This window comes from Dendrobates tinctorius, unplaced genomic scaffold, assembly GCF_039654945.1.
Source record: "Dendrobates tinctorius isolate UK_male_01 unplaced genomic scaffold, ASM3965494v1 ptg000135l, whole genome shotgun sequence".
In the NCBI taxonomy this organism is placed as follows: Eukaryota; Metazoa; Chordata; class Amphibia; order Anura; family Dendrobatidae; genus Dendrobates; species Dendrobates tinctorius.
Genome location: NW_027361803.1, coordinates 6,853,473 through 6,879,771, shown reverse-complemented (window position 1 = coordinate 6,879,771; position 26,299 = coordinate 6,853,473). Strand labels below are relative to the sequence as shown.

The 26,299-nt window shown below is 45.8% G+C and overlaps 1 protein-coding gene across 6 annotated transcripts in view; it reads left to right on the top strand.

Moving 5' to 3' along the window:
* The window catches only part of PDZD2 (PDZ domain containing 2), a 328,957-nt gene that overhangs the window by 212,258 nt on the left and 90,400 nt on the right, over positions 1-26,299 (top strand). For all 6 annotated transcript variants that reach the window (XM_073543881.1, XM_073543880.1, XM_073543885.1 and 3 more), the window contains 2 exons: positions 5,057-5,189; positions 9,114-9,275. In XM_073543881.1, coding sequence (XP_073399982.1) covers positions 5,057-5,189; positions 9,114-9,275 — 295 coding nt within the window. The remainder of the gene's footprint in view (positions 1-5,056; positions 5,190-9,113; positions 9,276-26,299) is intronic.

The following is a 26,299-nucleotide window of genomic DNA, read 5'->3' as shown; positions in this document are numbered from 1 at the left end:
TCGTTGTTTTTCTGGTTATGTACGTTGGAAGACCACCTATCGGGGGGTACCCCCAGAGAGGAGATCTTAGACTCCCTGTCAATCCTCCAAAAAGCAACGGGTTATTTGGCCGATGCTTCAGGAGAAACGGTGCGGGTAGCAGCAAGGTCCCTAGTCCTTTCAAACTCGGCCAGGAGAGCCTTGTGGCTGAAGTCATGGGGTGGCGACATCACCTCCAAGACAAAACTCTGTGCCATCCCCTTCCAGGGGCACCACGTATTCGGGCCTGTCCCGGATAATATCCTTGAGAAGGCTTCCGACAAGAATAAGTCACTGCCGGAACAAAAATCCACCAAAAGGCGTTTTTTTTTCGTCCCTCAAAGGAACAGACCTCTCAGAAGGCATTCAGAGGGAAGGGCAAGACGGGTCGATGGAGCTACCCGAAAGGGGGTAAAGGAAGAAACATTCTTGTGCCCCAGCAACAACAGCCCCCGGAGAAACAGTGACTCCCGGGCCGGGGGTCGACTCACGCAGTTTCTCGCCCAATGGCAGGCCACGACCTCGAACCAGTGGGTCCTGCACACTATACAATTTGGGCTGAAACTGGAGTTCGAGCACCCCCTCCACATGACCTAAGAATTACCCCGGTACAGTCCCCAAGTCTGCAAAAGGTCCTGTTGCTTCAGATAGAAGAGCTGTTACAGGAAGGAGTGGTCTCGTATGTACCTCCACAAGAGGTTGGCAGAGGACATTACTCTCGCCTGTTCCTGATAAAGAAACCCTCAGGAAAGCACAGGCTCATCATAAACCTGAAGCCCCTAAACCATTTCATCAAATACCGAAGGTTCAAGATGGAGTCAGTGAAATCAGCGATCCCTCTTGTTGGATGGGGCTGGCAGATGGCTACAATAGATCTAAGGGACGCATATTACCACTTTCCCATTCATCCAGATCACCGGAGGTTCCTGAGGTTCGCAGTCTCCCACGACCGAGGAATCAGTCACCTCCAATTCAATGCCCTGCCGTTTGGGGTATCCCCAGCACCAAGGTTGTTCACGAAGATCATGAAGGAAGCAATCATCTCCATTCGGCTTCAGGGGATATGCATTGTGCCATATCTAGACGATCTGCTGATCGTCGCTCCATCGGTAACCCGGCTGACCCAGGACGTGTCAAGAACCCTACAGATACTCGAAACCCTGGGGTGGATACCGAATCTCCAAAAGTTGGCCCTCTATCCTTCCCCGAGGAAAAAGTTTCTGGGGATCCTCTTAGATTCAGAGAAGAGGACGTCCTTTCTCCCCGAAGATCGTCAAGCAGACCTTCGGCAGAGAATAAATCTGGTTCAGAGACCAAAGGGCACCGACACTGAGGGACGCCATGTCTATCCTGGGTTCCCTGACAGCGTGCATTCAGGCGGTATCCTGGACACAAGCTCACACGCGAGTCCTCCCAGTCATACGTCCTGATAAGCGTGAGGAAGTATCCAAACAACCTATCAAAGAGGGTTCCGCTTCCAGGACACGTAAAATCGGCACTCTTGTGGTGGCTGAGTTATCGAAACTTAAGACGAGGAGTAAGCTGGGATCAGCTTCCTCAAAAGATATTATGTACCAATGCCAGTCTGAGAGGCTGGGGAGCCGTGGTCGAGGATTCATATTTCCAGGGGCAGTGGCCCCAGAACATAAAGTCTGGATCCTCGAACCTAAGGGAATTGACGGCAGTGGAAGAATCGCTGAAAGCCGCATCAGCCCTTATCAAGAACCATCATGTTCGGATATACTCCGACAACGTGACCATGGTGGCATATCTCAGACACCAGGGGGGCACGAGGTACGCCAGTCTAAAGAAGGTGGCAACAAGGATCTTCCTCTGGGCAGAGAAGCACCTGTTATCCATCTCCGCGGTACACCTGAAAGGGTCGGAAAAAATCCAGGCAGACTTCCTGAGCAGGAAGGACGTCCATCCAGGATAATGGTGTCTGAACCAAGAGGTCTTCCAGGCTCTAGCCTCGAGATGGGGAGACCCAGAAGTCGACCTATTCGCGAGTGCGCAAAATACAAAAGCGGCAACCTATTTCTCCCTCAGTCCCACGTAAGGAGCCTGGGGGATGGACGCATTTGGGTCTTCAGACTGGCCTATGCCTTTCCCCCAATCCCGATGCTGGCAAGAACGTTACAAATGATCAGAGCAGACAGGGTCACGACAATCTTGGTGGCTCCTGTGTGGCCAGGACGAAGCTGGTACAGCGCTCTGTTGGACATGGCCCAGGAAGGTCCCTTGCTTCTACCCCAGAAGACCGACCTCCTTTTTCAAGGTCCTTTACTGCACCCAAACCCAACCAAATTATGTCCAGCAGCTTGGTTATTGAGGCCAACATTCTGAAGGCCAAAGGGCTATCGGATGAGGTGATCCGGACCCTTCAACAAAGTAGAAAGCCGGTAACAAACGCAATTTACGGAAAAATATGGAAAAAATTTTGCTCCTGGTGCCTTCCGGGGGCCCCTGACCTCACTCATCCAAATATTGCCCAGGTACTAGATTTCCTACAGAAAGGGTTAGATCTAGGGCTCACTCCAAGCACGTTAAAGGTACAGGTATCTGCCCTTAGTTCCTTTTTCGACCAAGACCTAGCCAAACACCGCTGGGTCAAGTGGTTCATGACCGCGGCAGGCAGAATTCGTCCTTCGCTCCCTAATCGGGTTCCCCCCTGGGATCTTAATTTAGTACTCAATAGCCTAACACAGGCCCCGTTTGAGCCCCTGTCAGAAATTCCATTAAAAATTCTCACACTCAAAACAGTGTTTCTTGTGGCAATCACATCGGCTAGACGGGTGGGGGAGTTACGGGCCCTATCAGTGCAGGAACCATACCTCCTACTCAACACGGACAGTATAGTACTGCGCCTAGACCCCTCCTTTATGCCCAAAGTGGTGTCAGACTTTCATAGAAGTCAGGAGATTGTGTTGCCCTCGTTTTGGCCAAATCCTTATAATTTGAAGGAAGAAAAATTTCATACCTTGGATGTCCGCAGAGTGGTTCTCCACTACCTCGAAGCAGCCAATGATTGGAGAATCGAACAGAACCTGTTCCTTCAGTATTCAGGAAGGAATAAAGTGAAAAAAAGCGGCAAAGAACACGATAGCGGGTTGGATCAAGCAGTCCATCTCCCTGGCATATTCTTCAAGACATCTCTCTCCTCCCGAGTCGTTAAAAGCCCACTCTACCCGATCCGTCGCTACATCCTGGGCAGCAAGAGGAAACACATCTTCGGAGCAGATATACAGAGCTGCCACCTGGTCCTCTGTACACACCTTTACCAGACACTATAGGCTGGATTTCAATAGGGATCTGACATTCGGCAGATGCGCCCTGCAAGCCGTAGTCCCTCCCTAAGAAAATTAACATTGGTATAACTCCAAAGGTGGCTGTCGTGGAAGATGACTAGAGAAAATAGAATTAGACTTACCGGTAATTCGGTTTCTAGGAACCTTCCACGACAGCACTAATTTCCCTCCCTATATGATGTATAACCTAACGATTCCTGCTCTACTGGCGGTAACTATTCATGCTAGTACATTCAGAATAAACACTGAGGTAGCAGGAAGGGGAGGGTTATTTAACCTCTTTGTGTTCCTGTCCCCTATTAGGGCGGGGAGACAACCTCCAAAGGTGGCTGTCGTGGAAGGTTCCTAGAAACCGAATTACTGGTAAGTCTAATTCTATTTTTTTCCAGGATAACCTTGTATGCGGCTTGATTCATTCGTCCTTCGCAAAGATTAACCTGCCCAATTCCAGCCTTGCTGAAGCATCCCCAGATCATCACCGATCCTCTACCAAATTTCACAGTGGGTGCAAGACACTGTGGCTTGTACACCTCTCCAGGTCTCCGTCTAACCATTAGAATACCAGGTGTTGGGCAAAGCTGAAAATTAGACTCATCAGAGAAGATTACCTTACTCCAGTCCTCTATGGTCCAATCTTTATGGTCTTTGGCAAACTTCAGCCTGGCTCTCCTTTGCTTCTCATTAATGCAAAGCTTTTTTCTACCTTTCCATGACTTCAGCCTTGCCTCTAGGAGCCTGTTACGAACTGTTCTTGCTGTGCACTTCACCCCAGCTGCCATTTGCCTTTCCTTTTGTAGGTCACTTGATGTCATCCTGTGGTTGCAGAGTGACATTCAAATAAGATGACCGTCATCCCGATCAATGGAGAGTCGTTCTCGCCCTCTGCCGTTCTGTAGCTTTGTTGTCCCCAATGTCTGCTGCTTGACCTTGTTGTAATGGACTGCCGTCTTAGAAATTTTAAGGATGGAGGCAACATGACGCTCACTGTATCCCTCTGCTAGTAAAGCCAGTATTGAGCCCTTCTTTTCCTCACTCAAGACTTTTCTTTTCAACTCCTTTGGCATGGTTAAAAGTTATTTTTTCATTCCTATTACTTTTGGGATATTACTAGCACTTGTTTTGCCATCCAGCTTGTCCTATTGCAAGAGGATTGTGAACACCGCAGCAGGGTTTTTTATACTTTCCTTCGTTAAATAAGATTTGGTTCAGGTGATCACCTAATCAGAAGCTCATTAAGTAGAATGAGGTGTACTCTGGTTGGAATTCAACTGACACTGTAATGGAATGCCTGTCAGACATGTAGAGAAGCTGATTTTTATAAAACTGTGCAGTGGTCTCTTAATTTTTGCCAGAGCTGTATATACCTTCCTGTGCTTTTGCTACATAGAAGAAGATAAATGTACGGTATATTTCCATGTCACAAAGTGATGGCTTATTGCTAGGGATTGCCTTCACTTACTGATCGGAGGGCTGTCTGACCTCTCGGACTACCCTGGTGGTACCGTCAACTGCAGAATTGCTATATTTATATTGAGTGATATTTTTTGCTGTAGTTCCGTGCATAGAGGGTCCTTGATTCTCAGAATTAGCCGGACTGACCCCCTCCGATCAGAAGATGATGGGATCTTAGCGATATGGGATGGGATTACTCTTTAAGTGCTGCGCTGCAGAGTGGAATCAATCATATTAAACGCGTTCTGTTACTTATGTCACGTTGCTCTGTTTTTCAGGGATGGCAGATTAAAAGCCGGTGATGAATTACTAATGATTAATAGCAAGTCGCTGGTGGGACTCTCACATCAAGAAGCCGTGGTCATTCTGCGGAGCGCAGTTGGAGTGGTGCAACTCGTTGTTGCCAGCAGGGTAAGTGTTAAATTTGATGTGCTATTATACTTGTGCCGTATGGTGAGCAAACATCAGTACCAAGAATGGCCTGTGACTTTTGGTTGGGCCCAGTTACAAACTGCATTGGGGCCTGGGAACTGTAATGGTCGCTTCAACAAAAATTGCAAAAATCATTAGTATAAGAAACGCTGTAGAATATCTTATTAGCAGAATTTGCTGCTTTCTCCACTTATGAGCCACTTCTTGTCTTCTGAGCTCACCATTTGGTATGAAAAAATGCTAAAATCCAGCTTGGCTATAACAAGGTGGACTTGCAGTTAATTGATAGATCCGAGTACCGCTTCCTATTGAAGTTTATAGACACAGTAGAGGAGGAGGTAACATAGTGAGAGAGAGAGCTAGAGATACTGGTGCTACTGCTTTCTAGTAATTGTGTTCTCTTGTCCCAGATTGGAAATCATAGCTACTCTGCTTAGTATTGCTGTTTGAAATTCCCCGGGCTGTTGCTTTCTATGAAGTGTTTTCTCTCTCCAGAGCTGAAGTCACAGCTACTTTGTTCAGTACTGCTGTAAAATGTTCTCAATGCTGCTGTATTCTAATGTTTCTTACCCAGAGCTGGACTCACAGCTGCACTGCTTAGTACTGCTGTATAATGTCCTTTATTCTGCTGCTTTCTAGTGTAACTCACCCAGAGCGGTATTCCCAGCTACACTACTCAGTACTTCTGTATAATCTCCCCCATGTTGCTTCTGCTTTTTGACATGTGCCACATATAGACAGGAGAACATGAATCCCTCATGTCTGCATGTACTGTGTATGGCATCATGGCACCTAGTCTTCACCCACTAGCTGAGAGTCAGCTTAAGATTAGAGCCTGCGGAAGGGAAAAGGGGTTAATCTTCATGTACACACACGACCACTTATTCTGAAATTACAGGAACATTTTATTATGCTTTGGTCAGTTCAGTATATCGAAGGGTTTAAAGAGAGTCTGTCACCCCAAAATGAAAATTAAAGTTATAATAGGGGACATAGATCCAATATTCTATTCGTATAATTACTTTTAAAACTTGTTTTACTCCATATGCAAATGTGTGGGCTTCGGTGTACCCTTGGTGTATCCAAGAGCTCGGCGCACAATTATGCCCCTTCAATCGGCAAATGGAGCAGTTGTCCTGACTCTGATTGACATCGCTTGCTAAGCCAGAGCAAATGCTGCCTGAACCCTAACAGTGGCGTTGTACATGCACACTGACAATGAAGGAGTCAGCAGCGCTCACACAGTTCGGCGGCGGGTCCGCCTTTCATCATTGCCTCCTGTTAGCTGCCGCCTCAATGTCGCCTTATTCTGTGAAGCCTTCAAGACAGGAGGAATCATAGAATCCTAGAATGTTAGAGTTGGAAGGGACCTCCAGGGTCATCATGTCCAACCCTCTGCTCAATGCAGGATTCACTAAACCATCTCAGACAGATATCTGTCCAGCCTCTGAAGATTTCCATTGAAGGAGAACTCCTTGTGGCCGCCTGTTCCACTCATTGATCACCCTCACTGCCAAAAAGTTTTTTCTAATATTTAAACTGTGTCTCCTCCCATTCAGTTTCATCCCATTGCAGAGCATGTAACCGGTCCTGTCCTCCTCTCTGAAGCCTCTCTCTGCGTTTCTAGGCATATCAGTGTAGCGAGCAGCGGCTCCTGTGCACGCTAAGCGCTCTGTGCAAGTGAACGCAGTCTTTCAGAGTCAGGGGAACTGCTCATTATGAAAATTGAGGGGGCTATACTAAGGGTGCACCGAGCTCTTGGCTATACTAAGGATGCACCGAGCCCTTGGCTATACTAGGGGTGCACCGAGCCCTTGGCAATATTAAGGGTGCAACGAGCCCTTGGCAATATTAAGGGTGCACCAAGCTCTTGGCTATACTAAGGGTGCACCGAGCCCGTGGCTATACTAAGGGTGCACCGAGCCCCTGGTTATACTAAGGGTGCACCGAGCCCTTGGCTATACTAAGGGTGCACCGAGCCCTTGGCTATACTAAGGGTGCACCGAGCCCTTGGCTATACCAAGGGTGCACCGAGCCCTTGGCTATACCAAGGGTGCACCGAGCCCTTGGCTATACCAAGGGTGCACCGAGCCCTTGGCTATACCAAGGGTGCACCGAGCCCTTGGCTATACCAAGGGTGCACCGAGCCCTTGGCTATACCAAGGGTGCACCGAGCCCTTGGCTATACCAAGGGTGCACCGAGCCCTTGGCTATACCAAGGGTGCACCGAGCCCTTGGCTATACCAAGGGTGCACCGAGCCCTTGGCTATACCAAGGGTGCACCGAGCCCTTGGCTATACCAAGGGTGCACCGAGCCCCACGCGATTCACATATGGAATAAAACAAGTTTCTATATCCAGGGGCTAAAACCTTGATATAACTGACTAATTAATTTAGTTTGCATTTGGGGCCTGTCTTTAGACATTTTTCTAATTTTATAACGTAAGGACATATCCCTAGGATGATCGGTGGCGTTCCTCATCTATCCTGAGAGCGAGTTGGCTGCATCGCTGAATTCGCTCTGCGTACCCATCAGAGTTTGCCCTGCACTCCCGGACCACCCACCATGGTCACTTGTACGTGGCCATGGTTATGCTGTATCCAGTGCTGTGAGATCCTAGAATGAAGGTTCATCTCCTGGGAATCAGAGCCGGGCAGAGAGATAATAAGATGCCTATAAGACGTCTCTCGGCTGACGGTGGAGGCGCGGGGATTAGGTGTGGTAATTACTTAATGACCTTAGTTTCTGCACAGTTCACTGGTGAGACATCCGGATGTCCTGGTAGACAGATGCTATTGTCATATCTATATCCGACTATCTGCAGGGAGTAGTCCTATACTCTCGGGGATGGTCATATCACACTGTGTTATTGGTGCTGCTTTAACTCCTTCACATCTGATGTAGCAGAGTGCAGTTGGTCACTCTAAATCATAATCTAGGACAGCTGGTAAACCTGCTGTATTACCTTGTATTAGAAAATCATGGGCGCATTTCTTCTACAAAGAGCGCCACCCCGGTCCATGGGTCGTGCCTCGTACTGCCACTCAAGTCCATTGAATTGAAGAAGGCTAAGCTTCAATATCACAGATAACCTGAAGACAGGTGTGGCACTGTTCTGGAGAAAAGCAGACATGTTTTATTGAATTCTGATCACCCCCTTTAAGGGTTTTTTCCCCAAGATGAAAACTTTGATGATATTTCTCCAACAAATGGACGAAAGGGATATGATTTCTTACCGATCAGCAAATGTCATAGGGTGTTTGTAATTTACCCAAACACTGCCAATGGTCCTAGTTCTGCATCTAAACCTTATTCATACATGTATAACCTGCTGTGACCAATGATTGACGGCAGCGGTTACATATCCCTATTGGGGTATCAACTGGGAAGCAGGAAATACAGAGATAAGTAGGGGAAGCAACATAACCAGAACAGCAGAATATTGGTAAGAGGACTATTACTGTTTATTTCTGGGCTACCCCTTTGAGATCAATCATACAGATCAGAAATCGGTATCTGATCAGTAGGTGGTCTGACTACTGACAACCGTGCTATTCAGCCCCCCATCTCTTTCATTGTTTTACCTGTATTCCGGTGGTACCTGTTCTTGGTATTGCAGCATAGTCCTGCGCAGCACCAGTCAGTCATAAGCAAATGTTGCAGAAATTTCCATGTGCACCTGTAAAATCCATAAATCCTATGTAGGAAAGTGAGCAATTTCTGTTCCCCTCATAACATCTGATTAGAAAGTTTCCCAGCAGCAAGACCCCCTGCACACTGGTGTTCACCATGAACATCAAGTTACAGCAGCCAGAAAGCACGACTGTTGTGTAGTAAAAAAATTAAAAAACAAATATATCTTTTTTTTTTCTCCGCCTAACCCTACTTTATTTAATTTTAAGGACGGCACAGATGTCGATTTTTGTAAATACCCCTCCACCAGCCTGCCTGACCTAGTGAGCGCTTGCGCTGCTGAAGACGCTCACGCCGATAATAAGGAGAATGTGCACCCGGACGAGGACGGCGAGCAGGGATGCGGGGTGCCCGCCGCCGAGCCGGCAGCTGTGAGTACCGCAATGACATTCATTGTTCTGTAATCCTCCAGACTTTCCTGTGCTGTAAGAACAGGAGGAAATAATATATGAGGTCATTATAACGAGGCAGACAAATAACTTACCGAGCTCCATTATGGTAATTAAAGCTGTCATCTTAGGATTGCCTCGCTGAGATCTGCAGCCATTACTCAAGGTCGCGATCAGTTATGGTTGTGTGATATTCTGCGTGCAAATAATGGGATTTTTTGGTCACTTCTGATAATATAAGGCATGCGGTAGTGAAAATTGGATGGATAGGATTGGACGAAGGGCGTATTTGGTTAGTAAATTTGGAGGACGAATTTCCACGGTTACATACCTGTGTTTCCATGGTTACAAACGGAATTTGACTTGCAGGATCAGACTACACAGGTTCCGTTTGTAGTCTGTAACCGTGGAAACACAGGTGTGCCCTAGAAATGTATCCACAGAAAAAGAATGAAGATTATTTCCAGAGCTTTGTCATTTTTTCCCTTTGGTAGGTGCATTAGAGCAACTAAAAAATAAATTCAAAAAGTTGTATAGAAAAAGTACAGTTAAAGGGTATGTTCACCCAGGATGGATACGGTGAGGATTTTCCATAGGGTGTTACTTTAGCTGCAGAGTGTATGAGATTGTACTTCTTTAATAGTAACCATTAATTAAATGTTTATTTCTTAAATCCTAAATCAAAAGTGCATGCGAAAATAAGAAACTTTGGAATAGATTTTATCAGAGAAATCTGCTTTTTTTTTTTTTTTTTTTTTTTTTTTCTCCTCCTGAACTGATCCGTCATCTCAGTTAATTGGTTAAATCTGTATTCAGTGAATGGACTTTAAAGTGTAACTGTAGTTTCAGCAGAGCTTGCAGCAGAATGTGTTTCTGCCTTTTGGCCCTTCCTCCTTCTTCCCTTTCCATAGAATTTTAAAAGCACCAACTGTCATTTCCGATCTTAGTATTGTCTTCACTGAATACAGAGTTTACCCATGAATTGAGAATGAAAGAGCAGTCCAGGAGAAGAAAGAAGCATTATTCTCTGATAAGATATACAGTCGTGGCCAGAAGTGATGGCACCCTTGAATTTGTTCCAGAAAATGAAGTATTTCTCCCAGAACGTTATTGCAATTACACATGTTTTATTATACACATGTTTATTTCATTTGTGTGTAATGAAAAACACAGCAACAAAGGCAGGACAAAATTGTTGGCACCTTTCCAAAATTGTGGGTAAACAATGTGATACTCGTTCAAACTCGCCTGTGGCAAGTAACACATGTGGGCAATATAGATATCACACTGAAACCAGATAAAAAAAAAGGGAGAAGTTGACTCAGTCTTTGCATTATGTGTCTGTGTTTCTGACAATAAGAATGGAGAACAGAAAGAACAATCCATGGCGCGCTGTAGCTAATCTTCCGGAACATGGATGGCAGAGACAAATTGAAGAAAAGTTAAAACGCAGGATAGTCCAGATGGTGGATAAGCAGCCCCAATCAAGTTCCAAAGAAATTGAAGCTGTCCTGCAGGCTCAAGGTGCATCAGTGTCAGTGCGGACTATTCGTCGACATTTGAGTGAAATTAAGCTATGGTAGGAGACCCAGGAGGACCCCACTGCTGACACAGACATTTAAAAACCCTAAACTGCAATATGCCAAAATGTATATGAGTAAGCCACAATCTTTCTGGGAAAGCATCTTGTGGACAGATGAGACCAAGATAGAGCCTTTTGGTAAAACATATTCTACTGTTCAAGGAAAATGGAATGAGGCCTACAAAGAAAAGAACACAGTACCTACAGTCAAATATGGTGGAGGTTTAAAGATGTTTTGGGGTTGTTCTGCTGCCTCTGGCACTGGGTGCCTTGATAGTGTGCAAGGAATCGTGAAATCTGAAGATTACTAGAGGATTTGGGATTGCAATGTAGTGCCCAGTGTCAGAAAGCTGGATTTTTGTCGTAGATCATGGGTCTTCCAGCAGGACAATGACCCCAAACATACATCAAGAAGCCACCAGAAATGGATGGAAACAAAGCGCTGTAAAGTTCTGAAGTGGCAGCAATGAGTCCGGATCTGAATCCCGTTGAACACTTGTGGAGAGATCTTAAAATTGCTGTTCTGGCCATGAATGTACGGTATTCCAAACTTTCCTATTTTCACATGTACTATTTATGGGATGCAAATTAAAACATTAATTACTCTTTCATTCTCATCCACATACTGCAGGATAGAGCTGGGGTGGATTTCAGTTCTGCAGCCTATCAATTAATGTTGCAGATTTTTAAGACAGATTTAACTCTTTCCAATATATCAGTCTGCAGATTTGGAGGCATATTTGCCTCAAATTACAGAAAGTGCATGATGGATAATCTGGAGGTGTGCATGGGTTCAATACAATAAAAAAAAGAAAAAAGTTGTATATAGTAAAGTGAAGGATTTGCTCATTTTTCGATACTTCTCGTTCGTCAGCTGACGCGAGTGTGTGCGCTCTCTGGGAAGGGGTGTGGGTTGACATGCAACAACGTGAGCCAAATTTGTGCCACAGAGTAAGCCAAGTCTGAAGATTCGCCCAATTTATCATTCTTTGCCGTGAGATACTTGGCTCACTTTAGACAGTCTGATATAAGTTTGGACTATCTAAAATTAGACCGTTTTTACTAGTCTGCTCAAAATTCATAAGAATTGATTTTTTTTTTTGTGTTATCCCATATTCCAGAAGTGAATGGTCGCCTGCTTGGAATCTAGTTGAGAGAGATTATCGTATATATAATTTTTTTTTTTTCCCTTTTTAGTTGTGATTGGTTTAATACGCTCTGTTTTGGTTGCTTTTCTTGTGTGTTACAGGGTGGTATATTTTTGTGAACAGTTCCAGATGGAGGTGTAAAATGAATAGATGGGTAGAAAGATGGAGATCAGTGGAATATTTGTAATGTTTAATTGTAATAAGAGTAGACCACTAATTCACTGAAAATATATATATATATATTTTTAATGTATGGTATAAAAATTCTTTATGTTCTGTTCCATTGAGAATGTTTAGACTGCAAAGTCCTTGAAAATGGAGCTGACCTGAAAAATGCCGTCTGGCTGTAATCATTTAAGGCCGGGAATTATTATGTCTGTTTTCATTTGCTACTCATATATACCGCAGCTCGTTATCTATAAGGGTTAACCCTTGTCCAGATGAATTTTTTGGGAATACTTTACTGCTCTTTATAGGATAGATTCACCGAAAAGACTCCAACTGAATCACAATAGTATTATCTGTAACCATTGTGAAGTCCTAAAGCATTTCTTCCAAGCTGTGAATTTGCGCTGTTTATAGGACTTAAAAAAAACAAACAAAGGGTTAATAAGTAAAAAAAACTCCCATAGACCTTTATAACCTCTTTATTTTAATGAATCTAAAATAAAATGTAAAGCAATTTTGTAATTGAGTTTTTGAACCAAAGTAGTCTACCGTTTTGTGTCTACAGCTCCGATGCAGACCTATGTGCCGCAAGTTGATGCAGTTGCCGATCCATGGTAACAGACTACCTTGTGTAGTCTGATCCTTCCATCTTTTTTTTTCTGATTGGTGTTCAGTTCAATTCTACATTTTCACACAACAATGTCTGAGAGGAGCCCGAGGCATTTAGACTAGAACATAGAAGGGAAAGAAAGAACAGTTTAACGAGGAACACCCACTGAGGTGAAAACTTGCAGCTTCACATGTCTTTAGTGATGGAACGCTTAACTATCAGGTGGAGGATCTAATTATGAGACGACCCCATTTAATGAGACGTCATAGCTTGCGCAGCCATGTCAGGCGGAGGAAGGAGTGTGCGAGCATAGAAGGGGGAGAAAGAACAGCTTGGGCAGGGAACATCTGCTGAGGTCAAAACTTGCAGCTTCACATATCCGAGGAGGCAGGTCTCGGAGGACCCACACTGATCACAAAAGCGAGGAGAGGGTGTCTCTTGTCCAGTTTTTTCTTTTTGCCACTATTTTCCGAGTCAACAGGACGGTAGGAGGTAGGCGTCTTTCCCATAGACGCTTCATTTTCTTCAGTCTCTCACTGTTTGATGAGGAGGCAGTATGCGTTCCTGACCATATAGAGGACTTCATCATCCGTTCTTGTAATCGGTAGGGTCCATAGTGATGGAACGCTTAACTATCAGGTGGAGGTCTGAATATGAGACAACCCCTTTTAATGAGACGTCATAGCTTGCACAGCCATGTCAGGCGGAGGAAGGAGTGTGCGAGCTTAGAAGGGGAAGAAAGAATAGATTGGGCAGGGAGCACCCACTGAGGTCAAAACTTGCAGCTTCACATATTCGAGGAGGCAGATCTCTCATAGGGATATACAAAACACAAGCCGCGGAGACACCCTCACGTTTCTCAACGTAAGCAATGACTAGCCAGGTCTTTCCCCGCGAAGGAACAACCACGGGAAGGGCAGTCTCCAATGAAGGAAACCACCTATGCCAAAACATGGTATCCATCCACAGACAGCTGTTTCGGGGTATTGCCCCTCATCAGTTTTTCAGTAGGAAACTGGCTAGTAGGAGCAATGCCTAGTAGAAGACTGTGAAAAATGAGGATGAATGACCTCATGGAGATCAACATCCAACACTGCGGAGACAGTGGCATAGGTGTCTCCGCGGCTTGTGTTTTGTATATTTTTACATATTTCCCATAAGGGATGGGGGCATTGCTCTAGAATCACTGCGTTGAGAAACATGTGATGGTGTCTCTGCAGTGTTGGATGTTGATCTCCATGAGTTCATTCATCCTCATTTTTCTCATAGGGATATAGCCTAATAAAATGGAAAAACTTTATATGTGACCAATAAGAGAAAATAAAACCCTGGGGTCTCTCCTGCTTTATCTGGTTGTATGTAAATTTAGGCCTGCTTTGTCTTTAGGTTCCTATAGAATGCATAGGAGCCAATTAGGAAAAAAGTAGGATCGGACTACACAGGGTAGTCTGTAGTCTGTTACTATAGAGAAGCAGCTGCATTTACCCGCGGCATGTACTGTTTCTAGGTCTAGTGTCCTGTAGACTGCTGGTATATATACTTCAGTTATATCGTATAACATGGCCCCAACAATCACTTATAATTGGTGCATTATGGTCTTTATCAGAATTTGCGTGATGGATTTTATTGTTGAGCATTTTCTATCGAATGGATGAATAAAGCAGAAGTGGCGGCGTTATTTATGGGGAAGGTTTGGCAGACTTCATTTACATGTATAATTGATGTCATGACTTATTAAACACAGTCACGAGGGCAGGCTGCACACATTAACCTACATATTGGGTGGGGCAGAAGTTGAGGATTTCCCTGTGTATTATGCAGTTTTTTTTTGCGCTATATTTGTGTATATATATGTACTTATTAGGCATAGAGTACAGTACTACTCAAGAATGAACCTACTCAGATTTGTCTATTTTTTTTTTTTTACTATTTCATGAAGCTGAGATTTGGAAAACCATATTTGCCATCATGTAAAAAATGCCTTTGTTTCTGTACAGAATGATTGTGTTTATAAAGCCTATAAATATACTAACACTCCAGGAAACCTCTGGAGATTGTTAAATCCACGTGCCTGTTAGTTTCTACTGTTCTCACAGGCTGTAAACGGAATACCAGAAACTTCTAAGTTGTAGTGAAGACCAGTCAAACTATTGCTACACATTTGCAAATTCTGACTTGTGTGAACATGCTATTTACTTTAGCGCATGTCAGGAAGTGTGGTTTAATGGCAATGGAGCGGTGTGATCGACGCATGCGCCGTTTAAAGCTCTGGATGACTCATTATTTTATCGTCACCCTCATTGGTCCTTGTCAGTATAAAAACACCTCCCCAACTCATTGGGTCACGCCCCCGGAAGAAGCAAGCGGGCGAAACGCGCGTCGGGGCGCAGGGACAGCATCATAAACGGCATTTATCCTTGCTTACAATTTAAGTAAGTACACCATTATAATAGGGTATATTCATGCGTATAGCACTTATCTATTGGGCATAGGATTAGGATAATTGGAGGTATATGACATTGGGGGGCACAGTGAGTATGCAAGTTTGTGGCTCGGTTTAATTGGATTCCTTTTTGCCATTCTCTCATTATGCACTTATTATTGCTATATTTGGTGTGCTTTTAATATTGTGCGCATACATTTCTCTCTCACCCATGACAGCACCACGGAGAGAGGGGATCCGCCCTTCAGGGACAGGAACCTACAGAAAAAGGGCGGTACCTCTCCTCCGCCTTCAGTTGGGTTCCTGTCCCTGACTGGGGGACCCACAGTACGGCGTACCTGTGAGGAGTCCGGGGCCGGCCTGTCCGGGTATCGGCAGCGGGGAGGCCCCTGTCGCGGCAGGTGCGGTGCCCGAAGCCGCCACCGCCGGGGCCGATGCGGGCTGCCGAGTGAGCGGGGGGGGGGGAGACGCCGGAGTCGCCGCTCCGGAAAGGAGGTCGGGGCTCAGCGGGACCCGGTGGAGCGTGGGCAGCGCCATGGTACGGAGAGTACCAAGATGGCCGCTGCCCCGGAAGTAGACCAACGACTTCCGGGTCCCGGAACCGGGCGCATGCGCAGGAGCGCGCTTCCCGACCAGCGCGTGCAGGGGGAGCGGTGACGTCACGCGGCGCCAAGTTTAAAAAAGGTGAGGTGCAGAAACTCCTGGCTGGAAGCGATCCTAATAATGGAGGATAGCGACCAGCAACAGGAGCAGAGGCAGCAGCTGAAACAGCAGCACCACCACCACCGACAAAAGGAACGAAACAGAGTGCCGTTCCAGCAGTCACTCCACGCGGCGTAGCACGTCAGCAGCGAGGAGCAGAACGCCACCAGGAGATCAGCCTATACAGGACCTGACTCCGTCTCCCGAACCGGTACCTGCAGCCGCGCGCCTTTTTTTGGGGTAAGTGATCTTCGTGAATGTCACCCTTGTAATGCAATCCCTCTCCCTTATTAGGGAAAGAAGAAGGCTAAAAAGAAGAACAGGGAATGTCCCACTTGCGCTAAACCCCTACCGATATCATGGGAGAAAAAACTATGCGAGTCCTGTACAAAAGAAATTGTTTGTCATGAGACTCCGGATTTCGCATCTGACCTAAGGGCCGCAATTAAATCAGAGGTCCAGAGTGCCCTCGAATTCCTTAAACATAAGGATAAAACGAGGAAAAAAGACACGGTAGAAACCTCCCAGTCAGACTCTTCCACATCGGGAGAAATCTCGACTAAATCCTCAGAATCCGGCTCCTCAGACAAGGAAACAGGAGGACGCCATTGTTTTCCCCTAGAAGAGGTAGACAAACTGGTGAAAGCTGTAAGGTCTACCATGGGGGTATTGGACCCGAGGCCGGATAAGACAGTCCAGGACATAATGTTCGGGGGGCTAGGCCAGAAAAAACGGAGAGTATTTCCGCTAAACGAAATCGTCAAGGGTCTAATCAAAAGGGAATGGGACAAGCCAGACAGGAAAAATACTACAGTCCCTTCCCTTAAAAGGAAATATCCCTTTGAGGAGGAGGCATCCACGTCTTGGGACAGAGCCCCGAAACTCGATGTGGCAGTCGCTAAAGCCTCAAAGAAATTCGCCCTTCCCTTTGAGGACATGGGCACCCTCAGGGACCCCCTAGATAAGAAGGCAGATACCTTTCTAAAGGGGGCTTGGGAGTCTGCAGGCGGTAACCTCAGGCCAGCGATAGCGGCGACATGTACCTCAAGAGCCCTAATGGTATGGGTAGACCAACTTGAGAAACAGCTGAGGGAAGGGACACCTAGAGATAAAATTCTAGATTCTATCCCAGTAATAAGGGGAGCGGCTGCATTCCTAGCAGACTCATCGGACGATTCAGTCAGACTGTCGTCCAAAACAGCAGCACTTTCAAACGCGGCCCGAAGGACACTATGGCTTAAAAGTTGGCATGGGGACCTTCAGACCAAAATGAAATTATGCTCCATCCCCTGTGAAGGAAAATTCCTTTTTGGGGAAACGTTAGATGACATCCTCCAGAAAGCAGGGGATAAGAAAAAAGGATTCCCAAATTTAGGGCCAGCGGCATTTAAAAGACCCTTTCGGAATAGGAGGTTTTTTCAGAGAAGACCACCAAGGGAACAAAAGTGGGATGATAAAATTAGAGATAGAGGCTTCTTCTTTAATAGCCTCCCCGGGACAAAAAACCCTCCAAGTGACAGTACGCCAAGGGTGGGAGGAAGGTTATCCTTTTTCCTTCCAGCCTGGAGGAGAATTTCAACAAACCCCTGGATAATAAACCTAATCCAGGAGGGCCTAAGGATAAACTTTTTCTCTCTCCCGCCTCAAAAATATGTAACAACGCCGCTGAGATCCAGCATGCGAGAACAGGAATCGCTAGAAAGCGAGGTTCTAGGCCTAGTAAAAAAAAGGAGTCCTCCAGGAGGTCCCCCTGCAGGATATGGGCAGAGGGTTCTACTCCCCTCTTTTTCTAGTGACCAAACCAGACGGCACCTTTCGTACAATTATAAATCTGAGAAAGCTAAACAAATACGTCAAGAACCAGAGCTTCAAAATGGAGTCGATCAAATCTACCACCAAAGTCCTGTTCCCAAACTGCTACATGACTGTGTTGGACCTCAGCGACGCTTATCATGTCCCTATCCACAAAGACTCCAGGAAGTATCTGAGGTTAGCCGTCTCAATAAAAGGCAAGGTCAAAGAATTTCAGTACAGAGCCCTGCCGTTCGGAATATCGATAGCCCCGTGAGTATTCACCAAAATAGTAGCGGAAATGATGGCTCATATAAGGGAACAAGATATAATAATAATCCCGAATCTAGACGATTTCCTAATAGCGGGCAGCTCGGCTCAAAAATGCAGGGAACAGAGAGACAGGGTGATGAACACTCTACAAGACTCGGGCTGGCTTCTAAATCTAAAAAAATCAAGATTGGAGCCCAGCAGGGTACAAGAATTCTTGGGCCTAACACTAGACTCAAGCATTCAGGAGTGTCGCCTCCCAAACCACAAAAAGAAGATCGCTCAAATTACAGCAAGAGCAATCCAAAATCCCTCCATGACACTAAGGAAGGCCATGTCACTGTTGGGTTCACTATCTGCCTGCCTACCAGCAGTTCAATGGGCTCAGTTACACACGAGAAATCTCCAGTGGGACGTATTGGCCAACCAGGCAGTAGTAGGGGGACACCTAGAGGGTCGCATTACCCTAAATTCAAGCACTATTCATTCCCTAGCTTGGTGGGGAAATCAGGAGAACCTGTCCAAAGGGATCCCCTGGGCACCAAAGGTAACACACGTAGTAACAACAGATGCCAGTCCCACAGGATGGGGAGCGCACATGAACAACGAGGTGACTCAGAGCGAATGGGGAAATCAAGAATTAAGAGCCTCCTCAAATCAAAAGGAGCTTCTAGCAGTAGGCTATGCCCTAACACACTTCCTACCCCTACTCCAGAACCACCATGTCCGTATCCTTTCGGACAATCGGGTCACAGTGGCCTATATAAACCACCAGGGGGGAACCAGGTCCCGAACCCTAATGGACACATCCGCCAAAATCCTCAAACTAGCGGAGGCAAACCTATTATCTCTGACAGCCCTACACATCCGCGGTACAGAGAATCAAAGGGCAGACTTTCTGAGCCGCACCCAATTGCGACAGGGGGAATGGGTACTAAAGCAGTACATTTTTCGGCAGATTGTAAAAATGTGGGGGACCCCAGACGTGGATCTGTTCGCCGACTTCAAAAACAAAAAAGTAGACGCCTTCTGCTCCCTAGATCCCAGGGGGAATCCTCTAACTCTGGACGCATTTATGCTCCCATGGACACAGAATCTAACATATGCCTTTCCCCCAATCATGCTCATTCCAGCAGTCCTAAAGAAAGTCAGGCAGGACAGGGCAAGAATGATACTGATAGCCCCCTTCTGGCCCAAAAGAACCTGGTTTTCCTGGCTAAGAATGCTCTCAGTAACCGACCCATGGGTCCTACCGGATCTCCCGGACCTGCTATCGCAGGGCCCAGTGCTACATCCTCAGGCACCGAACCTCCATTTAACAGCATGGAATTTGAGAGGGCACTGATGAGGGACAGGGGTTTTTCAGAAAACCTGATAACTACACTACAAAAGAGTAGGAAACCGGTTACAATGAGAGCTTATGGTAGAATATGGAAAAAATTCCTATCCACCTCTAGGGCAAAGGTTCAGGACGGGGTTCAGATTGATAAGATCCTAGAATTCCTACAAGTGGGCCTAGAACAGGGTCTGGCGGTCAACACATTAAAAGTACAAATAGCGGCATTAGGTGCCCTCTATAACCATGATGTGGCAGGTGACCCCTGGGTAGCACGGTTTATTAAAGCCGCAACCAGATAGAGGCCAATAGCCAGTCAAAGATTACCATCATGGGACCTGAATCTTGTACTTTCAACACTGACAGGCCCTCCGTTTGAACCAATTCACTCGGCACCCCTAAAAATCCTATCTCTTAAAACGGTGCTTCTGGTGGCACTAACATCAGCCCGAAGAGTGAGCGATATTCAAGCCTTGTCAGCGGGGCCTCCTTTCACAAAAATTCTAGAGGATAGAGTTATCTTAAAACCTGACCCAGCCTATTTGCCCAAAGTGTCATCACATTTTCACAGGTCCCAGGAGGTAGTCCTTCCGTCCTTCTGCCCAAATCCAAAAAATAAGGGGGAAGAAAAGTTCCACACTTTAGATGTTAAAAGGTGCCTAGTACAGTACTTAGAGGCCACCAAAAAGTGTAGGAAGGAAGGCTCTCTCTTGTATGTTTCCAGGGTCCTCGGAAGGGGCTCAAAGCATCCAAGAGTACCCTGGCAAGGTGGATAAGAGATGCGATTGCCCTGGCATATTCATCCAGCGGGAATACCATCCCAGAAGGGCTGAGAGCTCATTCCACAAGGGCAATGGCGACCTCATGGGCTGAAAGATCTGAGGTATCAATAGAACAAATCTGTAAGGCGGCCACCTGGTCATCACCTTCGACCCTTTTTAGGCACTATAGATTAGATCTAGCCTCTACATCTGACCTGACCTTCGGGAGAAGGGTCCTTCAGGCGGTGGTCCCTCCCTAAGCTACCAATCTCTGAAATTCTCTCCGTGGTGCTGTCATGGGTGAGAGAGAATAGCTTAGTTACTCACCGATAACGGTGTTTCTCGGAACCCATGACAGCACCCGCTTATTCCCCTCCCCTTCACGAGTATGGTGAGCACGTGTTATTGTTAGTAGAGTGTTTAGGCACGGTGCTTTGATAAGTAAGCAGTATTATAATATTGTGTATGTATTTCTGTTGTCTAACTAACCTGGAGACCCTCTGATGCTCTGTAACCAACTGAAGGCGGAGGAGAGGTACCGCCCTTTTTCTGTAGGTTCCTGTCCCTGAAGGGCGGATCCCCTCTCTCCGTGGTGCTGTCATGGGTTCCGAGAAACACCGTTATCGGTGAGTAACTAAGCTATTCTGATGTTTAATGAGCGATATTATTATAATACAAAGACTATATTGCAAATCTATATAGGCTATAGTTGATGCTGCCCCCTAGGGGTATATGTTTGTTTGAAAATTATTGGTAGCTCTTTTAAATATTTTTACTGTTTAATAAAATTGTTTGTCATATTCATGGTTCTCTTCTTTTTTTGGATGTCCGTTTTAACAGCTGCCTCCATTGTTTTTTGTGTGAACATGGTCTAAGATGCTGTTCCATACCCAACACTTTTTTTTTTGGCCAATAGACCTCTGCCGCCACATTTTGTGCATGCGTGCACGTCAGACACAGTCAAAAAGCTTGATATAATCATAGCCTTATGTGAGTGTACAGTGGCAGTGCTTCTGAAGCTTCGCTCACCTACAGCCTTCCTGCCCATCATGAATCATTATTTGCCGAAACTGGAATATCCCTTTAAATCTCCCCCCCCCCCCCAAAAAAAAAATATAAAAAATTTCTGAAATATATAAACAGAATTTTTGTGGTTTCTTTAATGCATTATCCACTTCCTTCACATAATTTGGGTTGGTCGTCCGGTTTGCTATGAGCTGAGAGCTCATATATTTGCCAGGGAAGGATTTACTGATCCCACATCTGCGGAATAGATTTCAATGTATGCATTCATGCTGTGGTCATGGAATTTCCAGGCTGATCATAATTTGGAATTTAACCTGAAATTTATTGGCAAATGTTCTTCCCATTCAGTAGTAGATCCATAACGTTAGTGCTCTAATTAAATGTTCCTCCGCGGAGGCCCCGTAATCCCCCCCCCTCCCCGACACCGCTGACTTGTATGTATATGCATGATCACGGCCAATTAGCGAGGTCTCTTAGCTCCACTTCTGGGTCCTGAAATCTGTCACAACCTCCTCAACCAGAACTGCTAATGTTCTGCAATATTAAATTGAGATCATATGTTCAGGGCGGATAATGGCGAGCAGCCCCAAGTGTCTGGGGGTCTTAATAAGAGTTTATTACAGAGCTGCCAAATTCTGCAATCGTGCCGTGAAATGGGAAAGCGCTCGGCTGGAGCTAGATGTCTCCTAGACTTTCCCATGGATTGAGTATTTGAAATTAGCTCTTCAAGTGTCGCCTCAGCCCCTGGAGGATAGCACCTGGCTGAAAAATGCGAAAAATTTCCAATGGAAAATACTATAACATCGTCATAAAAAAAAAAAATGGCCCCATTCATTGAAATAGACAAGGGCCGGTGCCAAATCCATGGTTGTCCATCCTTCCTGGCTTCTTTGCAGGTGTAGATGTCTGCCGAAATTCCACTTGTCCCTTATTGCCCTCGATGTGTCTGTCTAGACATTTATAGGAGTATTGGTCTGAACAGACAGATGTTGGGGTGGGGGAACTTGGTTTATTCTAGTAGATACTCTATGTATTTATCCCATATAAGTGTTAGTGAGGGAGATGCATTTTTGTAGATTTTTTTTGGGGGGGTTTTCATAATTTATTCTCTTATGCCAACATTTTATGAAAAGAGTTTTTAAAGGGGGTTATCATTCTCAGTTTGGTTTGCCATAGAAGTAAGTGGAGGTTCCAAATGCTAAGATGATTATTTCATGCTGCCAGTGGAGAAGTGACTACAAGTGCAGAGACGTGGAGATGTGGCAATGAGGGCTGAGAAGTGGCCACTAGTGCCGTGAAGTGAAGACATGACCACTAGTGCTAAAAAGTGGCCGCAAGTGCCAGAAAATGGAGACCCAGCCACATATGCCAAGCACTGTAGACGTGAGCAATAGTGCCGAGAAATGAACAAGTGGCCACTGGTGCTGAAAAGTGGGCTCAAGTGCCAGAAAATTCAGACATGGCCACCAATGCCAAGCACTGGAGACGTGAGCAATAGTGCCAAGAAATGTTCACTAGTGCCGAGAATCTGGAACGTGATCACAAGTGCTGAGAAGTGGAGACTTGGCCACGAGCAGAGCAGTGGAGAAGTGGCCACTAGTGCTGAAAAGTGACCACAAGTGTTGAGAAGGGGAGACATGACCGTTAGTGCTGAGAAGCGGAGACATGACCGTTAGTGCTGAGAAGCGGAGACATGACCGTTAGTGCTGAGAAGCGGAGACATGACCGTTAGTGCTGAGAAGCGGAGACATGACCGTTAGTGCTGAGAAGCGGAGACATGACCGTTAGTGCTGAGAAGCGGAGACATGACCGTTAGTGCTGAGAAGCGGAGACATGACCGTTAGTGCTGAGAAGCGGAGACATGACCGTTAGTGCTGAGAAGCGGAGACATGACCGTTAGTGCTGAGAAGCGGAGACATGACCGTTAGTGCTGAGAAGCGGAGACATGACCGTTAGTGCTGAGAAGCGGAGACATGACCGTTAGTGCTGAGAAGCGGAGACATGACCGTTAGTGCTGAGAAGCGGAGACATGACCGTTAGTGCTGAGAAGCGGAGACATGACCGTTAGTGCTGAGAAGCGGAGACATGACCGTTAGTGCTGAGAAGCGGAGACATGACCGTTAGTGCTGAGAAGCGGAGACATGACCGTTAGTGCTGAGAAGCGGAGACATGACCGTTAGTGCTGAGAAGCGGAGACATGACCGTTAGTGCTGATGCAGTGGAGACATGACCGTTAGTGCTGATGCAGTGGAGACATGACCGTTAGTGCTGATGCAGTGGAGACATGACCGTTAGTGCTGATGCAGTGGAGACATGACCGTTAGTGCTGATGCAGTGGAGACATGACCGTTAGTGCTGATGCAGTGGAGACATGATCATTTCACAATAATTTGAGTGGAAAATTGGGAGATGACTGAGAGGCTCATCCAGCTATTTACTTATTACCCATCCACTTTAATTGGAAGTGACTCTGCATTTCTGTCGGTAACTTGACAAGTCGCAGCTTTCATACTGTAGCATATTTATGATGGGAAATTAATTCAGAATATGTAAATAAAAACTGTCAGGGCGTGTCGAGGCTGGAGCATTTAGCCCCCATTGTAAATGGTGAGCAAAGTCTTAGGCCTGGAATCACGCTTGCGCTTGCAGTTTTTTTTGGTAGATTTAGTAATTTTTGTTGCCGTTTTCTGAGTCCGAGCTTCAAATTGAAATGGACATATACAGGAAGGATTTACACTTTTCCCTTTCTCCTGGATTCACTTCTGATTTGAGCTCCTAAAACTATATAAAAATAAAATTCTACAGGTTGTTGCCATCTTACCTCCTAAACGGCAACACCCAATTTTTGGGAAAGTTGTCTGACAACCCATGGTTACCCATAATGGTGGCAATAACAGTTGTCGCCCCATTTTAGGTAAAAAAAAAAAAATGCCGTTAAAAAGTAGACTATGATTACTCAAAAACGTGCATAAAACATTGGATTTCAGAAATGATGAATCCATCCTAGAGATGTTTTCTGCCTCCTTGTAAACATTTGGCCACTGAAGCATTTCTAGGGCTGCAGTTGGGTCAGTGACCGTACAGAATTCTCACATCATCGGCCGCAGCGACACTCCAGGGTGTGTCCTGACAACCACCGGGGACGAGGCTTCTCGGCACATTGGCAGGACAAGCTTTGAATAGAAGAGGAAAGAAGCGTCAGGTTCCTGGGAGTTTGGTCAACAAGACCCGTGGGGTCACTGGGAAGAGGAGGAGAGGTTGATGATTTGCAGACCAGTGCTGGATATTTGTATTTGTTAGAATGTGGTGTAAATCCTATCACGAGCGTCCATTTATCTTCATCATCGCAGCGGAGAACAGACAGGTCGTTCCAGTGAAGGACGCATCGGCAAAGCCAGACGGCCGACTGCAGGGAAATGATGCTGACTTCAGTCGATTATTATTAAAGTGAATCGAAAAACATAAATTATAATTTTTTTTTAACATGTTTAGCATATTTTTATAGGGTGGTTGCATTTTTTTTGTTCTTTTTAATGTGACGTAGAAACTTGACACTTGTATCACTTTGGGCACACCGGTGAATTTTCCTGGTGCTCTTCACATGATGATAGTCTCCTGTATTGTGCTTGTATTCCTTTTTTCTGTGAATTGTATGGGTCTCCCTTGAAAATATAATTGTCTTGCTTGCTGGCCCCATAGTTGTATGTGCATCCGTGGCAGATATGTTGTAAAGGGCCGGTGTGCCACTGTGTGCCGAGCCCTGACCGTATCAACGGCCACCAGTTTTTAGGAGAAGTAGATGCAAGAGGTTGGTGGAGTACCCCGGGTGTAACACCAGATGGGCCTGCTGTGGGGATGCTTAGTCATTAGACCCAAGTGCCGCTACCATGAGATTGTCAGTTGGCTACAGGTAGAGACAGAGAGATGTGGGAGCTGAGTAGAGCCGCTGGAAGAAAAATTGGTGGACTGGGAGGTCTGAGGATCCTGAGTAGGGCAGTCGGTGTGGAGGTCTTAGGCCGGAGTTGCAGTGATTTGGTGCAGTGCAGCATCCACCTTGTCCTTGCCCATGTGTTGTGTATATGTAGGGCAGGCAGTTGCAGTGCGTCGTCTGAGAGGACTCGGGTTAGGATTGGAAAAAACCAACAGTCCCTATTGTACATTGACTGGTAGAAGCTGTTAGATCCCACCTTGGTCTAGTAAATGCCCGCTTAGATATTATCTTGCTACTGAAAATGCAACTACCTTTGAAGTTGATGTTACCCCTAAGGCCAACAAACCCCTTTTCTTCCCGTGTTTATCTCTCTTCCTTTTTCCTCTCTGTCTTGCTGCTACCGCAGTGCCGAAATGCAAAGCAGAATGTGCTGCCACTGTAAAGTGTCACTAGTAATGGCCCACGAGCATTTCTAGATAGTCACAGAATAACAGTTCTGCTGTGCTGTAGGAGACTAGATGGGCAGGATAATACCATGGCCACTGCGTAATATTAATGGCACACAAGCCTTTCTAGTTACAATCAATGTTACACAGTTGTGCTGTACTGCAGGAGACCACATAGGCAGAATAATACCACCACCAGGGCTGCCGCTAGGAATTTCGGGGCCCCATACTGGCAATATTTTCGGGGCCTACTTGAAACTTCACCCAGGCTCCACCCAAGCCTCACCTTCACCCCTTGAACCTTCCACAGTCCCACCACCCTCTCTTGGAAAAACTCGACTTCTGCACCACATCCTCACCAATCACCCATTTACGGTTCCCATCACCACATACTGTATATAGCCAGCAGCTTTTGTTTCGGCCAAAAGAGTTTTCTAATTCTAAACCACGATTCTTTTGGCCAGGCCCTACTCTACTGGAACTTACTAAACATATGTTAAAATATCCAATACAATTTAGGTATATTGTTATTTATTTTTAACATGACCAATATTATCACAAGGGACAAATGCCACCGCACCATGACCAGACAACATATTATCACCATATAGTGATCAAATAATACTACACACAAATAACAAAAACCGACACACCCTGACCAGACCACATATTAGCACCACATGGTGAACAATAATACCACATACAAGGAACAAATGCCATCAAGCCATGACCAGATCATATATTACCACCACAGTGACCGAATAATAACATATACAAGGAACAAATACCACC